Raw genomic sequence first — 27,681 nt, forward strand, 5'->3', positions numbered from 1 at the left:
GATTCTTATAGCCTCATAAAGATAAACTGCAGATGAATCAGTTTAAATCAGGCCTTCATTAAATTTTAGAATTAGCTTTTGGAATCCCAACTATTGAAGTGTGCAGTGTCTGATTCCTGAGCGTTGCGACAAAGCCATGAGCAGATAACGATAAAGTGCATCGTTGCCAGAAATAACACGGGCTGCCTTTGGTTTGTGCTAATAAACTATAAGACAACTTAAACTCCAATTTTAATATCAGAAATCCACTTCATTATAAATAATCTCAAACTCCCTATGTTATCAGCATTTTCATGTGTTTCTTTGGTGAGCCTGAAATATAATTTTCTATTTATGCTTCCAATGTAAATCTCCAATTTCTGGTTGGCCACTCTGGCACTAAGCCTAAGCTCTAATTTATTTCCATCTTTCCTTATTTCTTACATCAAAAGAGACTGTTGGTTTGAATAACAAACATTCAATAGACTTAGACGTGGGGTGGCAGGCGGCACAGGCATTACCTGTTTACCTTTTATTGCCTTCTTTGAATTGGCTTTTCTGGGAACAAAACCAATAAGACATGCTGTTCCTTCATCTAGTTTTTACCCAGGTTATTTATCAGGAGACATTCCTCCCCCCTTCCCTGTTTCAGCAAGGAGTGGCAGCAGGGTGAAGAATTCAGACTGGAACTAGGCTTCTGACCTGACACTATCATAGGTTATTGTTCTACCAAGTCATGTAGAATTTCATTGTCCTTAAGACTCTGGTTCGGGCTGATAATTGTTTTTGATTCCAGGAGATGCTGCTGCTAACACATTTGTAATCTGTAGGACAACAGTGTGCTGGGAACAAAATTCACACTGTTTTAGCCTCTTTGAAACTTTGCAAAGGTTCTTCCCCACCTGCCTCCCCTTGCTGTCTTGCACAGTAATTGGCCTAATAAAAGGCAGAAACCAGAATTTATTACAACTTGGGCAATACTTAAAACAAACTTTATTCTCAGGAACAGCAGTTATGTCTACTTGCTGCTTTATATTTTGATATTTCCTCTAAATACTTAAGTCTGAATATATTCAAAGTCAAATCGCAAATCACTCAATTTCCCTGCTCCTTTCCTGGTTCCCCAGGTTGCGCCTTGTGATACTCCATGTAAACACTGTATTTGGAAAGATACATAGATCAGCATCCCTAGAGTCACATGATCACCATCAATCTGTGAAAATAGCATGACTTAAAAATAAAAGTCTCTTAGTACTCTGCCAACAGGCTTTGGCATAATCTTGGCAATCACTTAGATTTTTTTTTTTCTGTTGTTATTTTTCCCAAGTGGAGATAGTCTCATATTTTGCAGAAGTTGTCCAAGCTAGTGAACATCAATTCATCTTCCTGGGTACTAAATTCGTCAGCTGAATGTATTCAGTCCACACAGAAATCAGTAAAGTGAGTGTGAAACTGCTTGGTGGCTGTTCTTTTCATCTTAAGAAATTGCAATACAAATTCCTGAAATCGTTTATGCAGGAATTTTTATTCTTTAAATCTTCCAGTGTTAAAGCAACAAGAAAACATTTAGAATGTCCTTTGGTGGAATCTTATTACACTTGTTACATATGTAAACTGTTATTCTTTGATGCCAGCATGTTCGTTGCCCTTACAGAGAAATCTCTGCACAATGAAACAAAACAGAACGAAAGAGGACAAAATAAAATGTTAGTCTTTGCTGATTCGAATTAGATACATTAACAGATTGTCTGGTAACACAAATTGGCAATAATACAAAAAATCTACATATTACAGTAGTTCAAGAAAAATAACTTCATTTGAATACAAAAGGATAGATACACTTTCTTTTTTCCTATAGCCACTCTTGTATAGTGGGTGTGTGCTCGCACTGGACTCAGTGCTGCTAAGATATACAGGGGTATGACTGGCTTGCGCTTTTGGAGGGGGCTGTTACACATGTGCATCACTAACATCTGACAAAGAAATCTTTCAACCAACAAGGGTTACAGAGCAACGTTCACTAAAGCACAGGTTGGAAGGGATTCAGGGACGGAAGCAGGCCAATATGGCAGCTTGTAACAGATTTCCTTAAGCCCACAATGCACCTGACAGCAAAGAACGCTATTTGGTTGGTCCACACACTGGGCGGAGTCGTACTAGGGCGCACCACGCTAGAGTAGCCAATGTTTTTAGGTCGGTTGATTTGTTTGTTTTTTGTCTTTCCTGTTTGGGGGGCTGTCGCAGCCTTTCCAATCCACAATATGCTCTGCAGCTGGCAATGTGATTTGCAGTGATAATATCAACAGCTGCCAACTCCTCTGGAGTCAGAAATTAACAGTCTTGACTCGGATGTGCTGTCCACGGGTGATAAATATGGCTTAGTTCAATTAGGCCTTCTTAGTTTGTACACTGTCTGAGTGGGGGTGTCTGTATGTGTGTGTTTCCTATGTTAGTAGCAAATGTTTGGGTTGTGTCTTCTTCCCCACGGCACAGGCCCGTCCGGTGTGGCTGGAGGTGACACCTAGAACACCAGGGGGCTGGCGGTTCCCAGCAGCGTGGTCAGCAGCAGCAGCGCTGGGGAGCCGTGCGGGGGCGCGCCCTGGCCAGAGTCGGAGCCGCAGCTGCCAGCCTCCTCGCACCGCAGCTTCTCGCAGAGGATGCCCGTGTATGCGGCCGGGCACAAGCAGCGCACGTTGTTGTGGCACGTCCCTCCGTTCTGGCAGTGCAGGAGCTCGTTGTCGCAGACATTCGCTGCAGAATGAGGGGGAAGGTAGGGGTGGGTGGGCGCGGGGAGGAGAAGCAGAATCAATTTAAGTTCATCTGGTACATCATGTTTTCAGCCTAAAAAGAAAACTCTATCGATCTTTGTGCTCCCCCCTCCCCTCCACAAACGAAGCCCGTGACTCCAATTTCCAAACAAATGTAGTTTTCTGCCTTTGTTTTTATCATATTAGTCCTTTTCACATAGATTTTTGCTGCAATCTTGGATGTTATCATTGTCCATTTCAGGCTATAGAATACAAAGTAATGCAATAGTCCTGGTTTGGCAGTATCTTTTCTTCATGGAACTGGGACCTGTTGTGATCTCTTGGGTTTTTAAAGGACAAGTGCCCGATGCCAGAGTGCAGATCTTTGAAGCCAGATGAATGGTATTTAAAATGCAAAGCGGTATTGCTAAAATGACCAAAAACCTCTAAGGGGTGGGCCATTCTCCCGGTGCGTGATTCCAGCGCTGCATGCATGAAGACAGAACCCACCGGGAGGCATGGGGATGGGGGGTGGGGACACGGGGAAAGTAGCATGCTCCAGGCAGGCGGCAGCCAGATGGGAAGAGAGAAAGCTTGTTTCATGGGAGGAGTGTGAGGAAAAGCAGTCACATTCGTCCCTGACAGCCTATTAAGGATTTTTATCACCTTGTAAATATGGGAAGTATAGCCCAAGGTTACCTTGATTTCCGGGAATAGTAATAAATGCAATGGTGAAACCCTGATTACCAAAATTTCATTATGTCCATCAATTAATGGAATCAGTTTGAATAAATCAAGACAAGCAACTTCAGAGACTAGAATTCATTCACAGACCCTGTCATGTAACTTTCACCTCTAATAATTTCTTATTTCTTCAAAATTCTGACTAACCTCATTAATTCCATGTCTCCTATTCTTTTAGATAATCACTGTTTCACTGATTTAGCAGAATGTTAAATAGAACCCAGGGAAATTAAAACAACAACAAAGAATAAAAGAGCCAAGAACATTTCCCAAGCAACATATGCTGCTTAAGCACTTAACATATAGAACCCCTCTGGAATGGGAGGTCGGGGACAGAGCAGAAAAAGCAGCTTTTTATAAATTGTAACATTTTCCATTTTTAAAAAATGTCATGGTGAAATTTCCCCAGGGATGCCACATGAGTTCAACACACTACACACTCATATACACATACCCAATATTACTATTAAGTGCAAAGTATTAAAAGAAAACAACTCTACCCTCCAAGTAGTAGCTCAATAGAGAATGTTGCCTTGTCCATTAATTATGTTCAACAGTCATGTCAGCTTCAAAAGAAGCTTCTTACACACAAACATGCCAGTGCTTTGTGTGTGAATGAGCTTAGGAAAGATGGTGGTGGATACCCACATGGTTAATAACAGAGTGCCCTAAATAGACCACTGTTTTACCGCCTTCCTCAACATTTCCTTGGTGACCTCTAATACAGTTGCATAGTGTATTGGCATAATTTTCAAATGTATCCACGTTTGCTATCTGTAAATGTCAGAAGTGACTATTAAGGCCTACTAAATCCTTCAGGCTCCAAATATTGATATGCAAGGCAGTGTTCCATGGTTTCTAATGATTAATATAAGCTACCTCTTATTGAGTGGCTTAGAAATCATAATATTAGAACCACATTATTTTATGAGTCATGGTTAAAAATGTCAAGATCTGTAGCTGTGAAGCAAAGTCCACAAGTGTAGAGTGGCTAGCCTCATGGTCAAAACTGACAAAAGTTCTTGGTTTTGGCTTTAGTTAATTTGGAAAGCATATGTAGGTTTTCAGGATTTTATTTTGCTTACACTTGAAGAAATATGTTTAATTGGGGCAACATGGAATAAACAGATCCAGATAACTGTTTTCATCTAAAGTTAAAGATCCTCAGCATTTCTTGTTCCAGGCAGCAGAATGCTGAATGGGGTATTTCCTTTCATATGGGCACTAGAGGTAGGGAAATATCTGTTCCATCAATATCGATAATTGCTTGCCTTGAATAATTGAGAAGAAATCAATAGTTAATTACATATCACTCCCCTTTAGAAAAAAAAAGCTATTTTTCTTCTTCTTGGATGTGAATATAAATCAGCTGTTGAACAGAGGTTTCTTTTTTCAAGAAGCTGGTGATTAAGTTAAAATTCAATATTTTCCTACATTTAAATAATTACTAGTTGATTTTGATAGTTGTGAGAAATTTAATAAATACACTAGGAACAGATATAGCCCAGAATTAGTAATCTCATGGATTGGCAGGATATATTTTCTGTAGGAGAGAAATTGAGAAAAATAAAACCTATAATATTTTTCATTATTTAGGATTCACTATAAAACATATTACATTTGGTCTCTTGATTGTGCTAGTCCTCCAACAAATACAGAACTTTATCATACATACAGTGCCCTCTAACTGTTGGAATCACGTGCTAGAAGCACATCTACACCTAATTATGGATCTTACCTGATATTCATAACTCATGCTCCATCTTCATGTCATTTTGAACCAAAATTGTGGTAGCTAATAAACAAGCTAGGTGGTTAATAAATATCACTGAGCTCTTCTTCAGTGTGCTCAACCTTGTACTTAACCCCGCAAAGAAAATGAAAGAAATATAAAGGATGATTTCTGCTCTTACGGAGTTTAAATCTGGCTGGGACGATAAAATATCTATAAGAAATGATCTAATATTAATTTCATTAAAATGCCCTTATCAATTCCATTGAGCTTAATCAATATCTGTTGTATGCCAGGCACCCTGCTATATTTTACGGTTGTAACTAACTGTCCTAAAGGAGTACATGGTTTGGCAGAAAATAAATGGAAAATAAATACACAAACACACATTATGATACAGTATAAAAAAATCTACAAAAAACGTATTTGCAAATTACTAGGGAAACTCACATGATAGTATGAATAATTACTTTTGGGAAGATTAAGGGAGATTATAAAAAAGAGATTGTATTTGAACAAAGGCATTCATCAGGCAGATACTGGTAGAAAAGCCATTATAAATAGGGAAACTGCATGAGTAAAGACAAGGAGATGTGAAAGTGTATCGTATTGGTTATTAAGCAATTGTCTCTTAACTCTAAATCCACCCTTCTGATGTTGAGGCCAGAACTCTGCAAGTTGTCTGCTGGATCCCGCCAACAGCGGGCACTAGAGGGAGCAGAGAAAGTAGGAGGCATGGAAGATCCTGTTTCCTTGATTCTGTTTGATGGTGCTCTAACAGTACTGCCCAGCAACGGCCCTTCACATCAACAGCAACATGTGGTTCCAGTGTTAAACTTTATTCATAACCAGCTTCATCACACCCTTAGAGGTTCCTACACCAGCCTGGTGGCATTCCTTCCCTAGAGGTTTAATCCTCAGCTCCAAGGAGGCTCTACTCAGCATTTCAGAGGCAGCTGCAGCAGCCAGCCATTACCCTATCTTAGAGGTTCAGGTTTCAGCTCTGTGGGGGTCCCTTTTATCCAAACTTTTACTTTCTGATAACTCCATCCTCTTTCCTGTAATCCCTCAGTCCTAAAGTGATAGGTGGTTCCTGCTTACTTGACACAGGAATTACTTCAGTATCCTGTTCTCACTTTAAAATTTCAAATACTTTTTAAACTATTTCTTTTAATAAACTCTCTCTGTTGAAATACCTAGAAATGGTTTCAGTTTTCTGCCTGAAGCCCAACTGAAAGACACATTAGTGAATGATGCATGGACTGGTATGGCTGGAATGATGGATGCACAGAGGAAAAGGCAAATGTGGCCTGGTTGTGAAGGTGCCACAGTGGAGTTTAGTAATAAGGGATGGAAAGCTATCAAAGACTTAGAAGGAGGGTGGTGTTTAAAAGAGAAGAGGAAGGTGAATCTAGACCAGAAAAAGGGCAGACTGGAGGTAAGCAGATGATACTCAAATAGAATGGACTTGGACGAGGTTAGAACAATGGTGAAGGGAAGGAGGGAAAAGATTTGGAGACAGGTTATGTGAATGGATAAGAGAGAGTCTAAGGTTCCTGTTTGGGGTATTTAGATGCATAATAAAGAAATTTATCGAGAAAAGAATATAAGAGGAAGAGTTTGGTCAGGAGAGAGAGAAATGTTTTTTGGACCTGTTGACTTTTAGAACTGTCTAGGTTCTTCTGCAGCTTTTGTTATTAGTTGGAAAACTATTTAATGGAACAGGAGATAGGTCATCCTGGAGACACAAATTTGGAGCCAGGATGGTGGTGGTCATTGTTGCAAAACATGAAGCAAAAAGAGTAGAAGACTTCATCCTAGGAGAATATAGACCAAGTAAAAATGAGGACTGCAGACAGAAAACTGAAGAACATCAGCATTTAGGCCACTGGAAGAGAAAGACCATAAAGAATGCTGAGAAGAAAACAATGTCAAAAAAATGCAGTGATCCTATGAAAGTATGAAATTAACCGCAGAAGTCTTCCTGATGTGAATGACTGTATCTATGAATCAACAAACTGGAAAAGTATGAGAGGAAGGGCACTTTGAGTTGGACAAATGAAATATGCAAAATAAACATTGCATGTTCTTGATTGACTCTGTCATAAGGGGTTCTTGAATAATTGGAAAAAGGATTGAAAAATTTTGAAGAATTAACATTTAATGGATGTCTTCGGATGTCAGTCTAAAGTAGTGGTTCTCAACACTGGATGATTTTGCTCCCATGGGTATTTGACAATGTCTGGAGACATTTTTTTGGTTGTCACAAGTGGGTAGGGAGGGCACACTACTGGCCACTGATGTGTATAGCGAGGCCAGGAATGTTGCTAACATCCTGCAGTATACAGAACAACCCCCCACAACAAATAATTACTTCTCAATTAATGTAAAAGATAAAATGATAAGGCCTGGCTCAGGGCATCAGTCATAGCAATGAAGAAGGGCAGTTGTCCCTGATATATTTTGGGGAAGGTACAATAAAGAAACTTTGTCATTTCTAGATCAGGAAGATGGTAAATTTTCAGGTGCTGAGCTGTGGGAATTAGAGGTGACTCTAAGTACTTGAATTGGAAATGTAAGAGTGGGTTATCTACTTCAGGGAATAAATATAGGAGACTGGGATCTAAGACAGACCCTTTAGTACTGTTCACAATGAAAGGGTGAGAGGAAACAAAAGCACTCCTGCCATGTAAGTTGCTTTCATAGAAGCAGTAAAATCAGAGCTTGCGGGAAACTTCAGAAACCATCTAGATGAGCTGTAGATAAGGAAGCTGTAGATAAGCAATTGAGAGTAGAACTGGGACTAGAATCCAGGTCTCTCGATTTATAGATTACTGCTCTTCACATAGAAAAAGAACAATCAGGAGAAATGTAGTAAATAATATTGCACAGTGCCACATTCCATGCTCCTCAAGACATAGCTGACTTTCCCACTTACCAGGGAGACATGAAGTAATTCTTCTATAGATACTTAGTAGATTTGCAGCTGTAATGACTAAGTGCTCTGCTTTCATATCACACTATGACTAGGCAGAGGTTTTTGTTGATATTATCAATTGTTACTCATTCTAGGGTTTTACCACATTTTGGTGGAGCTCCAAGTACAAATCTGCTCATACAGAAAATAAACCAGAAATGCCAATGTCTAGGCTGAAAATGGCAAATATGTCTGCACTTACACTGTCATTTCCTCTTCCCCTGTACATAGGAAACTGCTATGTACAGAACGTGTGTTCTCTCTAAAACTCATGTTGAAATTTATTTGCCACTGTAACAGTATTAAGAAGTGGGACCTTTAAGAAGTGTTTAGGTCATAAGGGCTCCACCTTCATGAATGGACTAATGCTGTTATTTTGGGAGAGGGTCTGTTATCATGGGGTGGGCTGACCCTTTCTTCTTCTCTTTCTCTCTCTGCCCTTCAGTCATGTGATGCCTTCTGCCATGTTACGGTGCGACAAGAAAGCCCTCACAAGATGTGAGCCCCTTGATCTTGGACTTGTCAGCCTCCAGAATTGTGAGTTGATAAACTTCCATTCATTATAAATTACCCAGTGTGTGGTATTCTGTTATAGTGCATAAAATGGAGTAAGTCAGAAATACAGCTAGTTAATCACGGGACTCTCTTGCACTGAACTTCAAATGCTTCTCAACATAAGGTTCCAGGCATCCACCATGAGTTGATAGTACTGGCATGAGGATAAACAACCATTTACAATCCTGGCATTATCTCACATAATCCTGCATATAGTTGCAAATTAAAGATCCAAGTGAAAATTTCTACCCAGCAGGCATATTTCAGTGATCACGCTCTTTACTTGGTGCCCTGCTCTGTGGGTTTACCTCAGACTGAAAACTCTAAACTTATTCTGTGGGTGTATTCATTTTAAGCATGTCCCAACTCTCTCTTTATTGTTAGTGACAGTCTAAGAGTGTCCTATGTCAGTAAACAGAAAGGTTCATTTTAAAATCCCTTATACAACACTTGATCCAGTACTGGATGCAAATAGTTATTTGCTAGACAGAATTCTTTTTGTGATGGTAAAATATGATCCTTAGATACCAGAAAAGATAATACTGCTTTGGTAATAGCTTGACTGTATTCTAAAGGATTCCTTTTAGTATTGATAAATATTATTCATTTATGGAGTATCCAATATCACAAAATATAATCCCCTGATGTTTTGACATTAGGAATGATTTCAAATGGAGTGACCAAGATAATTTGTGGAATTTGACAGCTGAGGTTAGAGTATTAATGTTAGATTCAAACAGAGTTATGTGGCCAAAAGATGAAGTGTGGAATCCTGGTGGAAAAGCTGAAGTCAGCAAGGTGTTGTAACAGCTCTGACCATAGCTTTAGTAAGCAAGCCACAAGGTAGATAAATAAGCTCTCACAATTGCCATGAGTTTACAAAAACATTTAGAATTTCCACAGTGAAAGAATTGATCAAGCAGCATTTCTTCCTCTCTTACTTCTATTTATTTTTCTCACACCATCTTGGATGAGGAGCGACACAGGGATATAGCTAAATTATTTAATTCTTTCATTTTTTTTGGTGGGTGTCTTGATTGTCACATACATTTCCTCTTCTCAAACTGCAATCTGCTGTCAAATGTGACTTACGAGACCTTGATTCCTTTCCCCTCTATGAGTTCTTTCTGGAAGGTATGGAAAAACTGACCACAGATGGACTCCTTATGCTCAGAGGGTATTAGCCAGGGCTTGGTGTTGCCACTTGTTCTATTCTTTTATCTTTTATGAGCTGAAGGGTCACTTATTCCCCTAAGGTCGTGATGATCCATTACACTACCAAAGGGAAGTTTTCTTTTCTCTGTTTGGGTTTCGTTCAACGTTATCCATTTAGGTTCATGCTGTCAGTGAGCTGCTATGCTTGAGCAATGCTGGGTCTGTATTTATAGACTTGAAAGTTTCTCTTTTTGGCTTTGTCTCCTGCTCTTCAAGGAATCGATGTAATGCGTTACCATGACAGCTTTTCTTGATGGTTGTATTAACAAAGTGACCTCTACCTTTACCACCTGAAACAAGCCCAGGATTGCTGAGAGAAAGATGTTCCAAATTGTTCCCGTCCTTTTCAAAGAAACATCAAAGAGTGAATAACCTCCACCAAACAGGCTAATAACAAAGGTATGTGGGCTACATTCAGGTCTGATTTAGGCATTCGAGACTGTGTGGCAGGGAGTTGAAGAGCTGTGATTATGACCCATTTATACAGCTTTTGCAGCTGTTTTGCTAAGTTGTGATATGTGAGATGGAAAACTGAACCTACAGGTTAGCTCCCGGGGCATGGAAGAAACTTTATAGATTGTTATCTAATCACTTTTTGTTGTTGTGGTTGGAATTCTAGGTACACTAACTGCATTCCACCCCCGCGCCACAAAAAAAAAACAAAAACCTTTTTTCTTCCCTCACCTTATGGTCTGGTCTGGTCTGGTCTGGCCATGAGGGGTAGTATGGTGCAAAGGGAAAACACATTGGCTGAGAGTCATAGAACTGGAAAACCTGAGATCTAGGTCTGACTAGTCATCCATTTACGATAAGGCCTTGGACATACTATGCAACTACTTAGTGACATTCATCCATGCATTTGTCCAACATCCACCCAGGCACTGCTCTAGATGGTAGGCATATTGTGGTAAGCCAGACCCACAGTGGAGCTGCACATGAGGGGCTTGTATTCTAGTTGCAGCTGTAAAGTTAGGCTACAGGCTACAGGTTTGAAGTTGGTATTTCTAGTTTTCTCAAGTTTTATGATTTGCATGAATATTTTTAATGGAAAGCCTATCATTTTGAAGGCAAAGTGTTAGAAATCCCTCTTCTTCTTGACCAAATATATGATGATGGTTGGCCTTGTGTAACAGAGTCCTTGGTGATGACTTAGGTGACTGTTTCTGTTTGATCTGTTTTGATTCAGTCTTATCTGTTGCCCCATGCAACAGGGATAGTTTTTTCCCTCATACACTAAAAGCATGAGGTAGTATAAAGAGAATTAGGCTCGGATCCTGTGATTCAAGTCTCATCTCTGTAGTTAATGAGCTGGGTGAACTTGGGGAAATCACTTAACCTCTTTGTGCCTTTCTTCACTTCACAAGCGGGATAATAACACTTGTTCTATTTACCCGCCTAATAGTTGTTGGTAGCCTCAAGATGAATTATGTGGAGGTGCTCTAAAAAAAAATAAAACACAGCCTAAGTATACTTTGTTAAAGTTCAATTTCTTCCTCAATCCACCCAGTGCCAGAAGCTCAGGATGGAAGAATGAGGTGCTAATTCCTATCTCTGCCAGAATAATGAATTAAACACTACCTATCCAATTCAAGCTACTTGAAGTATAAAAGGAAGCAAATGTCCTTCCTCAAAGACAGCATCTGTGCATGTCTTCTGCTAGTATGAATCTTGAGCAAGCATGGGGTCAAAACATGCAATTCTCAAATATTTGTATTCAACTACTGCGTATTCTACAAAGCCTTGCAAGGTCACCTTAGAGTGGCAGTGCCCATTTTCTCAAAGACGACTTTTATATTCTCATTCAATGTGCACTCTCCTGTATCAATCAGAGCACATAAATAAGGTGTGTTTCCAGAGTAGCAGGGAGGGGCTGAGCTGGAGACCATCAACCTGCATCTACTGCTCCATAGCCCACCTTTTGTCTTTTGCAATGTTGATGGTGTAGGGGGCCAAGGGAGGTACGGATGCAAACGACAGACTGAAACTTGGTAGCCATCACATGAAAACACCCTTGCTTTCCTGTTTTTAATTTACACTCAAGTTTGTCTGTATGCATCTGAAGACAGTGGTACTTCGGTGACATGACCCTGTGTGACAGCATCCGATCTACTTGGTTTCAGCATAATGAAGCCAAGGGGCAGAGCTGAAGTTGCTGTAGGGAACAATGTGGAAGCTGTTGGCTGGGTGGTTGGACACACGTAGGTAATCAAGGACCGCAAGTTCTGACCTTAGGGAGTAGCCATTCTATTCTTACCCATCTAATATTAAAGCACCTGTTATGAGAGTGACACTTTCTTTTGCCAAATCATAGAAAAAAACTGCTTAAAACACCATTAAAGAGCCTCACTCATTTAGAAGGAGACCATTCTGCAGTTCACAGTATCCTGGCTAGCATGAAAGAGGTGACAGGTGACTCTGATGCAGGAGCAGGAGGCCCTGCCCAAACATCCCTAAAATTTTTGGTCTTTGCAACCTGAAAAAAGCCTTCGCTGTGTGATATTGAGAAAGAATTAATTCACTGAGAATCCCACAAGCTGAAGGCTGGGCACCTCTCCCAAAGTGATCATTAATGATGTATTGAAATCCTATTTAGGTCAACACCTTCAGACACAGACACAGACAAGGTTCTCATAAAAATGGTGCTGAGAAGTCACAGACTTTCTCATCAGGTATCAGAAAATGCACTTGTCAAGTTTAATAAGAGTTGCAACCTCTACTCTTAGCTGAAGGTGAAAGATGGAATTCATGGGGAGGCATATTCACACACAATGGCAACACATATCAGGGTAAAAATCATCGTTTCAAAGTACATGATATTGTGCCAGGATGAAAGGCAGATACAAAATGTTTATCCAGTATAATCTCCATAAGTACAGACATGTAACTCTACACATACCTGTGTAATATAAACCTTAGCAAAAATACTAGAATCAATTGTACCAAAATGTGAACAGTGTTTATTTATAGCTGGTAGGAGTGCAATAAACTTTAGTAATTTTAATTTTCATCTTTATACTGTTCACTCTTTCCAAATTGCCTAGAATATAGTACTTTGGTGATATTAAAAATGTTAATAAAATAAATTGCTGGGTTTTTTAAAGAAATATGTGTCTTTTACTTAGATAATAAAGGTAATTCAGTTAAGAAATGAATTATGTAATCACATTTTATCAAATTTCAGTATTTGTGTTACTAATACATATTTCTAGTAGAACTACCAATTATCTCAGAAAAGGCATGAGTTTCTATACAATCCCATAACCATGAAGGGGTCTTAGACTTGATTCCTTGGCTTGCCAATGACTCCACAGCCTCAGATGTGAATGGAACCCATCAGAGCTTCCTGAGCTAAAGGGATCTGCAGCCGAACGGATGACCATCTTGTTGGTAATTAGTAGAGACCGGTGCTAAATGAGTGGACATTTTTACATTTGTAGATTGAGCCACAGTGACAGTTGGCTGAATATCTCACCACCTTTCTAGTAGAGGGGATCAAAGTTGAATTTTTTTAAACTAATTAAAAAAAAAAAACAAACTATTTCATGTAACTTGAGTTTGTGAAGGACTCTAACCTGCTGCCCTTGTACGTACCTGCACTTCATCTTTTACCTGTTTATTGTTGCTATGTCATTAGTATTCAGCACTGTCTCTGGCATGGAATAGATGCTAAGTAAATAATAAACAAATAGGCTAGGCGTGGTGGCTCACGCCTGTAATCCCAGCATTTTGAGAGGCTGAGGCAGGAGGGTCACTTGAGCTCAGGAGTTCAAGACCAGCCAACATGGTCGGACCCTGGCTCTATTAAAAATACCAAAAAATTAGCTGGGCATGGTGGGGAAGTTGAAGCAGGAGAATTGCTTGAACCTGGGAGACAGAGGTTGCATTGAGCTGACATGGTGCCACTGCACTCCAGCCTGGGAGACAGAGAGAGACTCTGACTCAAAAAATACAATAAAATAAAATAAGATAAAATAAAATAAATAAAATTTTGTTGTGTGCCTGTTTCTGAATGGTGGATGTCTGTCTATTATTAGCAGCTAGCTAGCTAAATGGGAAAATTATTTGGCAGGGAAATGGGATAGGGAGCTAACTAACACATGGAAAACTTGCTGAGCAGCTTTGACTTGCCAACTCAGGTTGGATACCATGATTGTCAAAGGTTCCCATACACATGATTTTATAATGGAAGCATTAACAGGAAGAGAATGGTGACTTGCATTAAGTCATTCTTCATGATATGATATATACTTGGGGAAAGGATGGAAGAGAGGAGAAGCAGCAAGGATGATTGGTGCTTTGAAATAAGAGATCAGGAACGTTCCTTTCATTTTTTTTTTTTGAGACGGAGTTTTGATCCTGTCACCCAGGCTGGAGTGCAGTGGCATAATAATGGCTCACTGCAACCTCCGCCTCCCGGGATTCAAGCGATTCTCCTGCTTCAGCCTCCTGAGTAGCTAGGATTATAGGTGCGCGCCACCACGCCTAGCTAATTTTTGTAGTTTTAGTAGAGACAGGGTTTCACCATGTTGGTCAGGCTGGTCTCGAACTCCTGACCTCGTGATCCGCCCACCTCGACCTCCCAAAGTGCTGGGATTACAGGCGTGAGCCACCGCACCTGGCCTTCCTATCATTTTTCATTAAGCAAAATGTATTAGCTCTTATTATAATCTGGGCATTACTAGTAATACAAAGGTGAAAACAACATGGCCCTGAGGACCTGAAGGATCTCAGTGACTTTTTAAATTTAATCTAGAAGGTGATTAGTTAACTTTGGAACATAGGGTAAAGGAAAATCCACATGGAGCTGTTCTTTGTGGGAGTACAGCAGAGGTGAGAAACCATTATGGGAACATAGAAGAACTCAAGTAAAAGGCTTTGGTGTTCTTTGAAATGATGTTGGAATTATGAAAGACAATCTTTCCAACCCTATACAGTGCTGAAGACAAATTTGTAAAACATTCTACATTCTGGCTAGGAGGTAGGAAAATACTACAGGCCTTTGATATCCCAGCATTAAGAAATGCAAGTATCTGCAGCTGAAAGGAGATAATTGTGTCATTAATTCAACTAAGCGTTTTTTTTTAAAGGCAGAATTTCAATGCCTTTGAGCACTTTGTAAAGCTAAAATATAATTTGAGGTTCCTGTTTGTCAAGCTATAGCCAAATGTCTCCTTAGAGACTTAATTTTTCCTATATATACTTGGCAGGAGTGTTCTAAATATGGTCTAAGCCCTCTTAGGATTTTTAAACAGCAGGGATATTTAAGTATGAAAAATAGCTACTGAAATCACACAGCAGTGACTTTTCTTAATGATTTTTTTTTTTTCCAGGGAATCACTGTGATTCACTCTTGTCTGCTGTGGCCTTGCTGTCACCATAACCACCCCCTGACAATGTCAAACCAAGTCTTGGGAGGTGATTTTATAATGTCAGGATGAAACAAAGCCATTTCCCTGTTAATGCCAATGTCAAGGCAAAATGAATTGGTGTCAATAAATTCAAGGAGAGGAAAACAACATTATGGAATCACGAGAATGTGCAAAATGATGACAGGAGTCATTTAGGGATGCCTGATTCCAAGTAAAAATGACTGCTAATTTTCAAAAGTATATTTGCTACTGCACTGGAGACCAAACATTTAAATTTCTTAAAATACATTAGCAAGGCTAAGAAAGGACAAAGAGGTTAAGATTATAGACAAGTCATAGCATACCTTTTCAATGAAGTTGATGCTGACTATTGTAACTCACATTGTCTTTCCCACTTACAAATTCCTGAGACACTCAAAATTTGAACCACAAAGTTTAGTACTTGATCATTTACTGTGGTGGTGTCCAGAAGTCTGGATTTCAATACTGACATTACCACGCATGGCTCTGCAATCTGGATTTCTGAGCCTCTATTTCTTCATCTGTAAAAGAGGCCACTTCACAGGGCTGTTGTGAACATGAGAGGTCATTTAACTCAATGATTATTATTAAGTGCTTTGTAAGTGCCAGGCACTGCTCAAAGTCCTACAATAAAAGATAGACTGTCAGAGTCACAGAAATGGTGATTGTTAATATAGGTTCATGCTTTTTATGTCTCATTAGGTAATGAAGTTTCACATAGTGCATACTCCTGTGTTTTCTAGTTCACTTTTATCATTAGCAATTTCTAGCTTAATGAATACTTGTCAATTTGAAAAAAATCATTGTTCACTCCTACAATTTCTTGGATGAATCAATAGCTGCTTACCTGTTGAAAAGATCTATTTGTTCACTTTTCTTTAATGATGAGAAAAATAAACAAGAGCTCTTATTAAAAAAAAAGTTTAGGTAAAGACAGCGACGTTAGACAAGCTCATAAGTAACATTAAGTAATTCTGTGCAACATAACTTTTACTAAAGCCAAACTTCAAACATGAGGCAGAAAGAGGATGTACTGAGTTCTTTCCTAATATCTAAAGGAATCCTTTCTTCATTGGTTAAGAAAAAGATATCTGAGTGAGAACATATCTGCTTAGTGGACCTGAAAAGGGGGAAAATTAAGTCATTACGGGCATTCAGAAGGGTATTTTACAGCTTTTCTGAGAAGAGCAAGGCTGTTGTGTCTCAGGAGAGAGGTGAGATACTTAAACCAAAATCAGAGTCTGGCAAAAAATGTGTGGAAGCTATGCCTTCAGGGACTTTCAGATCCAGCAGCAGAAAGAAAAAATTTATGAATTGGTTTGGATACAATTGGGAGGCTATGCGTGGTATTTAAAACACAGGGAAAAGATGTTAGAGCATCTCTTTGAAGCAGACTAAGACATACCCAGGTTAGATTAAGCAGTGATGAAAAAGACTTGGGTGGACTCATTAAAGACTAATCACATGACGTGCTTTAAAATATCTTGTCCTAACACATTTCACTTTCCTCAACATTTCTTACTCTATTTTCTGAAGATATGTATTTTTACATGAATAGGGAGTTATTCTAGAATAAAAGCTCCATGAAGATAAGAATTTTGACTGCTTTCTTCTTTGCTGTGTGTGCAATGCCTAGAACAGTGCTTGATAACAAAGTATACTCAATGAATATAAGTATTTTGAGTGAATGAATAAATGAATTTCATAGAAAAAATGACATATTCCATATCCATTGCTTCCTCTTTACTTCTAAAATAGCTTCTCAACTGTGACTATTCTATATGCCCTAAATTAAATTGCACAGATATGCTACAGCCAGATGGGGCTTCCTCACAAAGAGTTTACACAATACTTCTCACTCATTCGCTCCCTCACAATCTTCCACGGCTCCCCACTGCTAACTGCAAATACTGCAGTCAGGACCTCCCAACAGTGTGTTCAGAATCTCCCCATCATGTGCTTTTACTCCACAACATAAAATGACTACTCCTGGATCATATACTCACTGTCTTAAACTTACATACCTCCTCCCCACACACATATGCACACATGCACAATTAAAATTAACAAGTTATCATTAAAAGGCCAGAAACATTTACATCTGTTATCTAATTGAATATATCTAATAATCTGGCAGATAGGTATTATTGTTATTATTATTACTTCAATTTTATGGGAGACCTGTGGATCTTACATAAGTCTTCCTGGCGACTGAGCAGCAGAGGCAGGATCAGAGCTGAAGTCTTTCTATTTGCAAAGCACTGTCCATGCTCCCCCGGGTCCCTGGACTGCCACATGCCTGCCCCTGTAGAGGTGTCTCTGCTCCAGATATGTGCTTCCCTAAACTCTCCACCCATTCTTGAAGATCTTGCTCATGGACAACCCCCACCATGGAAATTTATTTCTGTGAGTGTTTAAGCCTTCGGATACTATCCTTCCTTTGAAGCCTTGTGGCAGATGATCTAGATAAAGACATAGACATAGATAGAAATGTTAGCTTTATATGACTCTGCAAAATCTACAACAAACACTCGTTTTCCATGTGCATTTCTTGTCTCCTCAACCAAAATACAAGCAATCTGAGGGCAGGCCATTGTCTTGCAACTCCTCTTATTGTCCACACAGAACAGTATGGTGCATGACAGAGCAGTCCATCTATAAGCACTATTCCTTAAAGGTAGTAGACACCTTTTTCATCTTTATAGCCTCAGATATCTATTTTATCTTTGAATCCTAAGCATCCATTTTGTTTTTCTGGCACCTAACAGGGGATTCTCAATGATTTCTTTTCCAATGATGATTTTTCACATGGCTTCTGCATTTGTAAGGTCATGGAAAGATTCAATCATTCCTGAGACTGTAATTGGAAATAACCTGGGTTCTCATTAACGCCTCCAAGTACTGGTTTCAAAAAAGTCCCTTCGCTAGCAGTTTTTAAAACTTTGTGCTTCTGTTTCTTGTACTGTGGTGAGAAGGGCAGTAGAGGGAGATAAAGAGGACAGAGAAGGAGGGGGAATGTGGGGTTGGGCCGACCTGGAGAGAAACGCCACATAAGCCTATGGAGAGACGTGGGGCCCATCCTTCCCTGTGGGCATCTCAGCTCTGCTTGTTAAGGGGTAGGAATCACATTTAAAATTTAAAACCTTCAAAGTGTTAAACTAAAACTGTATCTTGGATTTCGCTTCTTGTATCAGAGTGATGAATGAATCTCACGGACTTCCCATAAAAATGTGCAGGAGGGTGGAAGGCAGATTCTCCACCTATTGCACTCCCATTACCATTCGAACTCGGCCTGAGGCTGAAGCTAAGACCCTGCACGGACAAACACTTTTCTTGTCACTGGATGTGCTGCTGCTTGGTATGCTGTGTGACCTCACTTGGATCACGTCATCTGGTTTTATCTTCCAGGGTTCTAATTGTTCTTTAACTTCTTGTTCCGTGCAAGCCTCTTGGTTAATCTAAAGTTCTTTGCTCCCATTCCCCCTTTGTTCTGTAGATTCCTGCTACCTGTCACTGCTGCGCTAGCCCCTTCATATATGTCTGAGTTACTCATTTCCATGCTGGGCTTGCTTTTTACACCCCGGGCCCCAACTAGGCAAATCTTTTGAACATCCCTTCAGCCTATCAGGATCTGTTTCAGGCTGGTCTCTGTTCTGCTTAATCTGGCAATTCTTTTGTGCTAACGATGTGACTGATTATAAATCTTTATGCTTGTCAAATCTACCTATAAAGTTTAAATACTGTAGTCTAAAGGCTAAGGCTATGGCTGGCCTGGCTTTAACAAGACAAAGCAAAGCAGTTTATTCACAGATTGCGAAGAAAGAAAAGATTCACAAGGTGGGCAACAAAGGTTTTTTTAAGGGTGTAAAACTGATGCCCCTATTATGTTAACTAAAGGGGAAGAAACACATAACTCAAAGGATATTGAATTAAGGGCAAGGTCATTACATCAGACTTGAATACTGAAGGCTTCATCCTAAGTGCCACTAATTGCTTTTAATTTTTAGTAAATGATTATTAGATGCCTCCTTTTTACACAGTCTAGGAAATAAATTATATATTTTCAAAATAACCTCAAATCCCCCAAATCCACCAAATGAAAATGTATCTAAAAGTGAATACATTGCATTTTTCTGTACTTTTAGGGTCACACATGCTGATTTTTAGGGTCACTGTCGATATGAAGAAGAAATAAGGACTATAATTTAGTAAACATATGGAAATGACTCCTAAGGACATAAATCAGGGCTCTTGCCTTGTATAGACTGGTGAGTAAACTGAAAAAAAATCTTACAAGCCACAAGTACATTTTGGTTCTTAATAATTTTCTGATAAAAACTCTTACATTTTCTTTTGATGTAATGCTTAAATAGCTAAAAATGCTTTAGCTAATATTATAAATTATTCATTTTCTATTTTAAATTTATTGCTTTATTTTTCTGGGAACAAGTGAAAAAAAAACAAGGTTATTATGGAATGAAATTGTGTCTTTTTTTTTTAGCATTACATAACTAATAAGATGAAAATTTTGACAATTCAGTCAGTAAAGAATTACACCAAAATCTCAAGATAAATGGATTTTTATGACCAAGTTATAAACGACATGATACAGATTGAGTTTACAATGCTAACATCAATAGATCCTTAACTATATTGCCAAGAGCAATAAAGTGAGAATAATGGGAAAGATGGGATGACCACTTGAAAAAGGAAAGGATTTTCAGTGATTTCCAACCTTTATCAGTTAATTTCCTAAGAAGCACATAACGAATTCATGTTGATGATGAGTACTTGCCTAATGACATCCAAATGCATGATCAGTACATGCTAACTAGACTAGGAATCTAGCACAGAACATTCCTAACTGGAAGTTAGTCAAGGCACAATGAAAATCTGAGCTGACATGAGGAAAGGGAGGGGAGAAACCTACTTTCCTGGTTTGTTTGATAGTGCAGCTAAGAGTCCATTGGAGGTAGGCTGGTATAGTTTGTCTCTTCCCCACTGTATGGGAGAAATTGCAAGGATTGTGGAGTCACACAGATCTAGAGTCCCATCTTGTATCCTCAACTCATTAGCTGTGGGGCTTTGGCAAAGCAAGTGACCTCCCTGAGCCTTGGCTTCTGCGTCTATAAAACAGGCACAGCATGTTTTCACTGTAAGGCAGCTGTGAAGATGAGAATAGGTACCAACAAATAAAAATCTTACCAACAAATGGTAACTCTGTTGATTATAGAGAGGTCTAAATGAGATATATATGAAACATCTGTCAAACAGTAAGAACTTCTTAAATGTTCGTTCCTTTTCTCCTTAGAAGAGATATTTAAAAACAACAGCAAAAAGCCTCTACATAGTTTGGCTTCCTGTTTGGGAAATTAAAGGAAAAGCACATGTTGATACGCCATTAAATGTATCACATTTGGTGAGGGAGGGTGAGGTTTAAATTAAAACAGGATAATAATAGTAACAAAAGCGAACATCTATTTATTGAGGACTTGGTCTGGTATCAGGCATTTTTCCAAGTGCTTTTTGTGCACTGGTTAATCCTTTTAACAATCTTACAAGGGAAGAACTTTTAAGAGTTTGACAGGTGAAGAAATCAAGACTTGAGGAGGGTAAATAATCCCTCTAAGGTCACACAGGTAGTGGGTAGCAGAGCCTGTAACCCACCCAATTCTGTGAGCTTAATTACTTTGCTATTTTGCCTGATTGTTATGTTCTGTTCGAGGTCTATATGCTGGAATGCTGTGAATGCTATTACTTTTGCCCTTGTTTCTTTCTCCACGAAACAGAAACTGGTAGGAACCATTATTATAAGCCATCCATGTGGCAAGGGCAATAGAAAACAGAAAAAGTGCATCCCTGCTTCAGACCACCTGAAAATTTAGATTTAACACTTTTTCAGCAAAGGCAGGCAGAGACTACGACAGATCCCAGATCCATCTATTTTCATTACCTGTGTTGCTCCTAACGGTCCAAGCCACTAACACCCCTTACCTGGTCTACTGTAATCTTGCTAATTACAAACCTTGCCCTTTCCTTCTTGCCCCTGCTTGCAATCCATTGTCCACACAGTAGCCAGTTATTTTTTAATTTAAACTCCTACATCACGGCACGCCTCTGCTCAAGGCCCATTGAACTTGGAATGGAATCCATGTCTCTAGGCCAGGCGCGGTGGCTCACACCTGTAATCCCAGCACTTTGGGAGGCCGAGGCGGGCAGTACACGAGGTCAAGAGATCGAGAACATCCTGGCCAACATGGTGAAACCCTGTCTTTACTAAAATACAAGAAATTAGCTGGGCGTGGTGGCGCACACCTGTAGTTCCAGCTACTCAGGAGGCTGAGGCAGGGGAATCGCTTGAACCTGGGAGGCGGAGGTTACAGTGAGCCAAGACTGTGCCACTCCAGCCTGGAGACAGAGCAAGACTCTGTCTCAAAAAAAAAAAAAAAAAAAAAGAGAAAAAGAAAAAAAGAGAATCCATATCTCTAGTGTTGGCCTTCAAGGATGGGTGATCTGGTGTTTATCTTCCTCTTCGCATCTCAGACCACCTCTCCCTCATCAGCACCCTCCAGCCATACTTGCTTCCTTCCATTTTCTGAACTGGCCTAGCTCCTTCCTGCCTTTTAGCTTTTGCAGGAAGTGTCTCCTCTGCCTGGAACACTCTTCCTCCAGAACTTTCCATGGTGGGGTCTCCTTAACACTTGGATCTCAGCTGAAGTACTCCCTTCTCAGAAAGACCTTCAATGACTATTCAGTCTACAGTGGTCTTTGCCCACTGTTTATTTCTTTCCCTGTTTTCCGTGTGCCTCCCACCAGCGTATGATCTCCTTGAGAGCAAGGTCTATGTATGTCTTCTTACCACAGTATACTCAATATCCAGAGCAGTGGCTGGTATAGAATTCACGCTTTTTACACATGTATTGAATAAATTAAAGCCTTCTCTGTCTTGTTTCACCCAGCATCCATCCTTTAAGGGCCTAAAAATAGGCCAGGGATAATGGATTTTGTGGAGACTGTCCTGGCTGGGATGGATTTTAATTGCTCTCTTACCCTAGGATTAGATAAACTCTTCTGACCTTCTGGGCTCTAAGACCCGATGACAACTATTGAACACAATTAGCAGCCCAGTACACTGGGCTGCCAGACCCTCTAGAGTTAAGTATCTCAGGATGTGTTACAGCAGTGTTGTTTTATGCAGCCTTGCTCCAGGGGAATATTATGCACTTGGCAATCCAGCAGAAAATTCCCCTCAGAGAAAGGATCATTCCTCGTGATGGATGGACAGTTTCCAGCATCAGTTTTCACAGCTAGGCTACCTCCTAATTTCCAGTTTGGTATAAAAGTGAAAGCTGAAGGATGTACTGCTGTCAAAAAAAGAAGCTATCGAATAATTACAGCTATTATTTCACATAGAGCTGCCTTTTTCGCCGGCAGTGCAGCCAAGTTGCTGTGAATATAAATATTCGTAAGAAGTCAATATTAAACCATGGGCCATAGAGGAAATAATTTCATTTTCTAAATAGAAAACTATTGGATTTCTTTGTGAGATTTAATTGCCAAAGTTTTTCCAAAGTGTAAAATCTGTCCTGCCTGGTAAAATATTATCTGTGAGGGCTCAGAAGGAAAGCTGAGGAGAAATGAGCTCACCTCTTTCTGACAATAAGAGCAGAGGAGCGATGTCATGGTAAATGAGGCGACTAAAGACCTGGGAGTGCACTCATGATGAACTGTCAGTTCGGCACTGTGCAGGCCATGGTTTGATGGCATTGTAGCGGGGCATGAGCTGAGTTTCAAGAAGCTCACGACGAGAACCTAGACTAGCCATCTGTGACTCTGAAACTCTGCCCTTGATGAAACGGATCTTAGCCTGCATGCTCATTGCACTGAGAACTGTTTTCTAGAGGTTTTCCTTTCCTGACAAAGCACATTATTTTCTAATCTTATCTTAATATTTTAAAGAAAAGGAAAAGAACAAAGTGAGAAATTAGGAGAAAAAAAAAGAGAGCCACAATTGTACTTTTATACTTCAAAATTTCATTTGCTCTCCCTGAGTGCACATCGGACTAGTTGGAAAGGTGAGGGATACTGAATTGTGATTTAAATTTCCCCACTGGAAAATCCACAAGCAAATAATTTTCCCTAGGAGTACCCGGCTGGCTCCATCTTAAAATGCTGCTATGAATGCTTGTGTTAAAACATTCCAAAACCGTGTATTGGGACAGCTCGTTTGAGCCACGTTCTAGGTTAAAGTGCTCTATTCTGAAGGTGTTTTAACAAACTCTGTCCTGCTGGTGTCCTGCTAGCATCAACGCATAATAAATTTTGTCAGGAGAAATCAGTGGTGATGCTGCTAAGTCCTCCCCCCATCTGTAAAGAATCATTAATCTTGACTGCAAATAATTCCAAATTACTTGAATGAGTAGAAATACCTCAAATTGAATTGAAAATACATTTTTTTTTTCTTCTGGCAACTTTTTATTTTTTACCCCTGCCTTTTTTCCTCCCCCATCTTCTCTTTCTGTTCTTTAGGCTGACATCTCTGTATACTGGCAAGGGTATTTTCAAAGACTCTCCAACAGCTGTGAATGCAGAGAACGGGATCTTCTGAAAGTATGTATTCTATTTTCAGGCTGAATGAATAGCATAACCTGAAGCTAGTGGCCTTTATGTTAGGAAAGCAAAACAAAACACAACAGAACCTGAGTTTTACAAAGGATATATGAATAAAGTTATCCTAGGTGTAGGACTCAAATAAAATTAAAGGCAATTTCTATCTCTCTCTTTTTGAACAATATGCATATGTCTTTGCAAAGTTACAAAAGAGGAAAAGCAATGAACTACTTTAACTTTTTCCTCTTTGATATACTTCAGGTAATAATAGATAGTGTGAACCTAAGCTATATCAAAATCCACTAATGCCATTTTTCAGTGGTAAAAGATAATGATAAAAATAAAATAAAATAAAAAACAATACATATGGAAAATGACTTTAAAACAGCATCCGTTTAACTTTCTAAACTGTTTTGATCCCTTCTGAGATTGTAGGAAGTAGAACGAAACTAGGCAAACATTAAGTTATATTCCTTATCAGAGAATAATGTTTCCAATTTGAAAATGAAGTTCACATCCAGCAAATAGGACTCCAGATATGGAAGATCTATAGAAATTGGCATGACAAATTTGGCCCACCAATTTTTGTATGCAAAAATGTTATGCCAAGGAACTATCATATGGAAAGCAGTAATTATGGTATTAAGGTAATGGTAATTAATCGTAAGACATTACATGTTTTTCTTCTTCTTTTCCTGAGTTGTTCAGCTTCAAAAAGGCCATCAGGTTAATTTTTGAATAATTGTTTCATGAATATTGTTAATCTGTGAATTAACTGAATTTGCAGGACTTTAAAAAGGAAGCAGTGCACACTTTGCTCATTTCTGTCCATGTCTCAAATGATACCTATTTTTTAGTTTTAAGCCAGATGGTCAATGAAGGCAGTGACCTTAGTAATAGCCAGTGTAATTACCTACTTTATTTTCACTGAAATTGAAACTTCATTGAAAATAATTTTGCCTCTCAGTTTATTTATGGTGAAAAGTGCTTTTTACCTTTTGAACTTTAAGACTACTGGGCTAAATTTAATGGCTAGAGATCTCCTTTAATCGCCTCTAATGGCTTCAGAGTAGGCTGGAGTTAAATTTAAAATGATATAGAGTTCTTTTGCTTCCCCCAGACTGGCAGTTCCTAATTTTAGAAGATTGCCACTGGAATAGTGTAACAGTGGAACTAATGTGTCATCCCCATTAATCTGACTAATAGATTTAAAGTAAGGGGATTTTGGATCAGCTTTTTATTGTTCTGTGTGTTTTAATATTTGACATTAGGCATATGGTGAATTACACTTCCAAACTTTTAGATGCGAACATGTTGGAATTGAATATATCTGCGCTTGGGCTATCAGCGCAAATGAGAGCAACTTTTAACGGGAAACAGCCTTTTTCTCGAACATGATGGCTACAAACACACCATGCTGAGGACGGGCTCATTCTCTAATATCTCTAACTAAGGAAGCTGGGATATACAAATTAAAAATGTCTTCAGAAAAATTTCCTTACAGTACTCATAACACAAAAAGCCCCCCAAAATTTATGTACTTTTTCTTAGATGTTACGGCAAAGTATTAGATTCATAATTTTCTAATACATTAGGAGGCAAACACATCCCCACACTACAAACTCATAAGTCTACTGGCATAAATAATTTATTCCAGTGGCTTATGTATGATTCAAACTGTAATATTTATAAAAGAATGTGGCAATTTTCTTGTTATAAAAAACTTAATAAAAAATAAATTATTAAAAAATGCGTAAGATTTTCTAGATCATTAATAAAAGGAAAACAATCCCACCCCCCAAAAATCTATTTGTCTTAGAGCATTACATGAATATCGGATAGACACATGTATGTTATAATTTAGCATGATATGAGACAATATTCCCAAGTTCTATATTAATTGAGCATAATAACACAATCAACATAACTGTGTTGGATGAATGCTCATATCTGTATATCTATAGCACTGAGCACAGTGCCATGCACATGGGTAAATGTAAAAGGTGCAAATGGAATTCTAATGCATTGCCTCTAGACTTTTCCAAAGATGTACTGCTCTTTTAAGCTGAAGTATTGGATTGGGGATTTAGTACCAAAAGAGCCAGAAGTTCATACTACAAAATAAGCTGAATGATAGGTGTATGGTGTTTACTTTGTATTTGGATGATGTCTACTGGCTTTTATTTCTCTCCAAGAGTGATTTCCCAATGAAGGAGAACAGATTGGGACAATTCTATATTTTTACACCTAATGCAGCACAGAAAAGGTTGCATTGGCCAGGCAAGCCTGAGGTTTGAGATTTGTATTTTCTTCAGATAATACAACCTAGATGTGCTAGTGGTTATAATCATGACAGAATAAAAAGGAAGCCATTTCTTACATGTGTGGATGGTGGTGTGCTTCATTTCTGCAGAAGAATTATTAATTCATCAGTATATTGACTTATATGACACAACACTCCAAATGTATAATTCCATGGACCTAAGACCTGGCAGTCCAGTATGACCTTATGGAGAAAGATTTTATGACAGAGTATCTGGTAATAATGGTCCCTCTAAGCACAAATATCATCCAACTTGGGGACTGAGGTCTTGCATCACGTTACATAAGCAACAATATTGCATTGCATAGCCAGACAAAGGTCTTTGTGGACAAACATGAAACCAAATGGAACCACTAAGGTCTGGCTTCCCTACTTGCTACCCAATACTTTAACCTACTTTCAGAGTCAAGGATTAAATAAGATGTAGTGTGGTATCTGCAGCCACATCAAAGGCTGTTCTAAAATCCAGCTAGGAGTACTGATAAGCGAGCAGGCCTACCAAGGGTTCTACTTGCTTCTGGTGGGAGCTCTGAGAGAGGCATGGCTGATTTATCTGAGTGGGAGTAATCCCCCAATACTACAGTCTCTGGGATTAGGCATGGACCTACAAGAGACTCCAAAATCAGATAGCACGAGACAGAACTTGCTCATGCTGTGTACAAATCCCACTCTCTCTTCAAAAGATTAAAAGTAGGAATGTAGGCATCTTCTTGGCATCTAAGGGCCTTCATTTTGTTAGACCCAGCTAGCTCACAGCCAAGTGAGCCTTTGGCTTATCAGACCAGGGTTGGAGGGTGTCAAGTCTTCCTATGCATCACTTTACTATCTTACTACTAACTTTAAAAAGATCCATCCATGCAATTTAAAGCCCTAAGTGATTCCAGGATGCTTTTCACTGCTCCTTCACGGCCTTTGTCTTTCATTGCTCATCCCTCTTGGCATGTAATGGTTTTCTGTTTCTAAGATGAAATGACCTGCCTCCCATCATCATAGGTCACCGTGTTATGACCTGGGGAATCATTCTATCCATTCTCGAAATGGGTGCATCCTTTCAAACCTCTTCAGGGATTATTTCGTGGCACCTCTCCATGTTTTCAAAGATCCTGTTTTTAGTATGTGCAGCCACCATATCGAGCGATCTCTACTTTTCCTCATACACCATTTTAGAAGGAATGACAGGCGCAGGACATGGAGCTGAGACAGGGTGTCTGCTACTGGCAGCTAATGATTTGATGATGAAGAGAATTCTTACCATTCCTGTCTCCGGGGCAACAGAGGCAGCCTGACCATGTAGCACTGAAACGACAGCATGAAAGTTGCTACCACAGTAAAAGGCTCATCCACGTATTGTTCTTGCCACGCTCTCCAGTGCTGTCACCTCATTTCACAGAAATGGCTGCAGTGCAACA

The 27,681-nt window shown here is 39.3% G+C and overlaps 1 protein-coding gene across 12 annotated transcripts in view; it reads right to left on the bottom strand.

Moving 5' to 3' along the window:
- Positions 1–1,485: 1,485 nt before the first annotated feature.
- Positions 1,486–27,681, bottom strand: part of NTNG1 (netrin G1) — a 365,210-nt gene continuing 339,014 nt past the window's right edge. For all 12 annotated transcript variants that reach the window (XM_002810534.6, XM_063728296.1, XM_002810532.5 and 9 more), the window contains one exon: positions 1,486–2,730. In XM_002810534.6, the coding sequence (XP_002810580.2) occupies positions 2,501–2,730 (230 nt within the window). In that variant the 3' untranslated portion in view covers positions 1,486–2,500. The remainder of the gene's footprint in view (positions 2,731–27,681) is intronic.

The sequence above is a fragment of the Pongo abelii genome, chromosome 1 (assembly GCF_028885655.2).
Source record: "Pongo abelii isolate AG06213 chromosome 1, NHGRI_mPonAbe1-v2.0_pri, whole genome shotgun sequence".
In the NCBI taxonomy this organism is placed as follows: Eukaryota; Metazoa; Chordata; class Mammalia; order Primates; family Hominidae; genus Pongo; species Pongo abelii.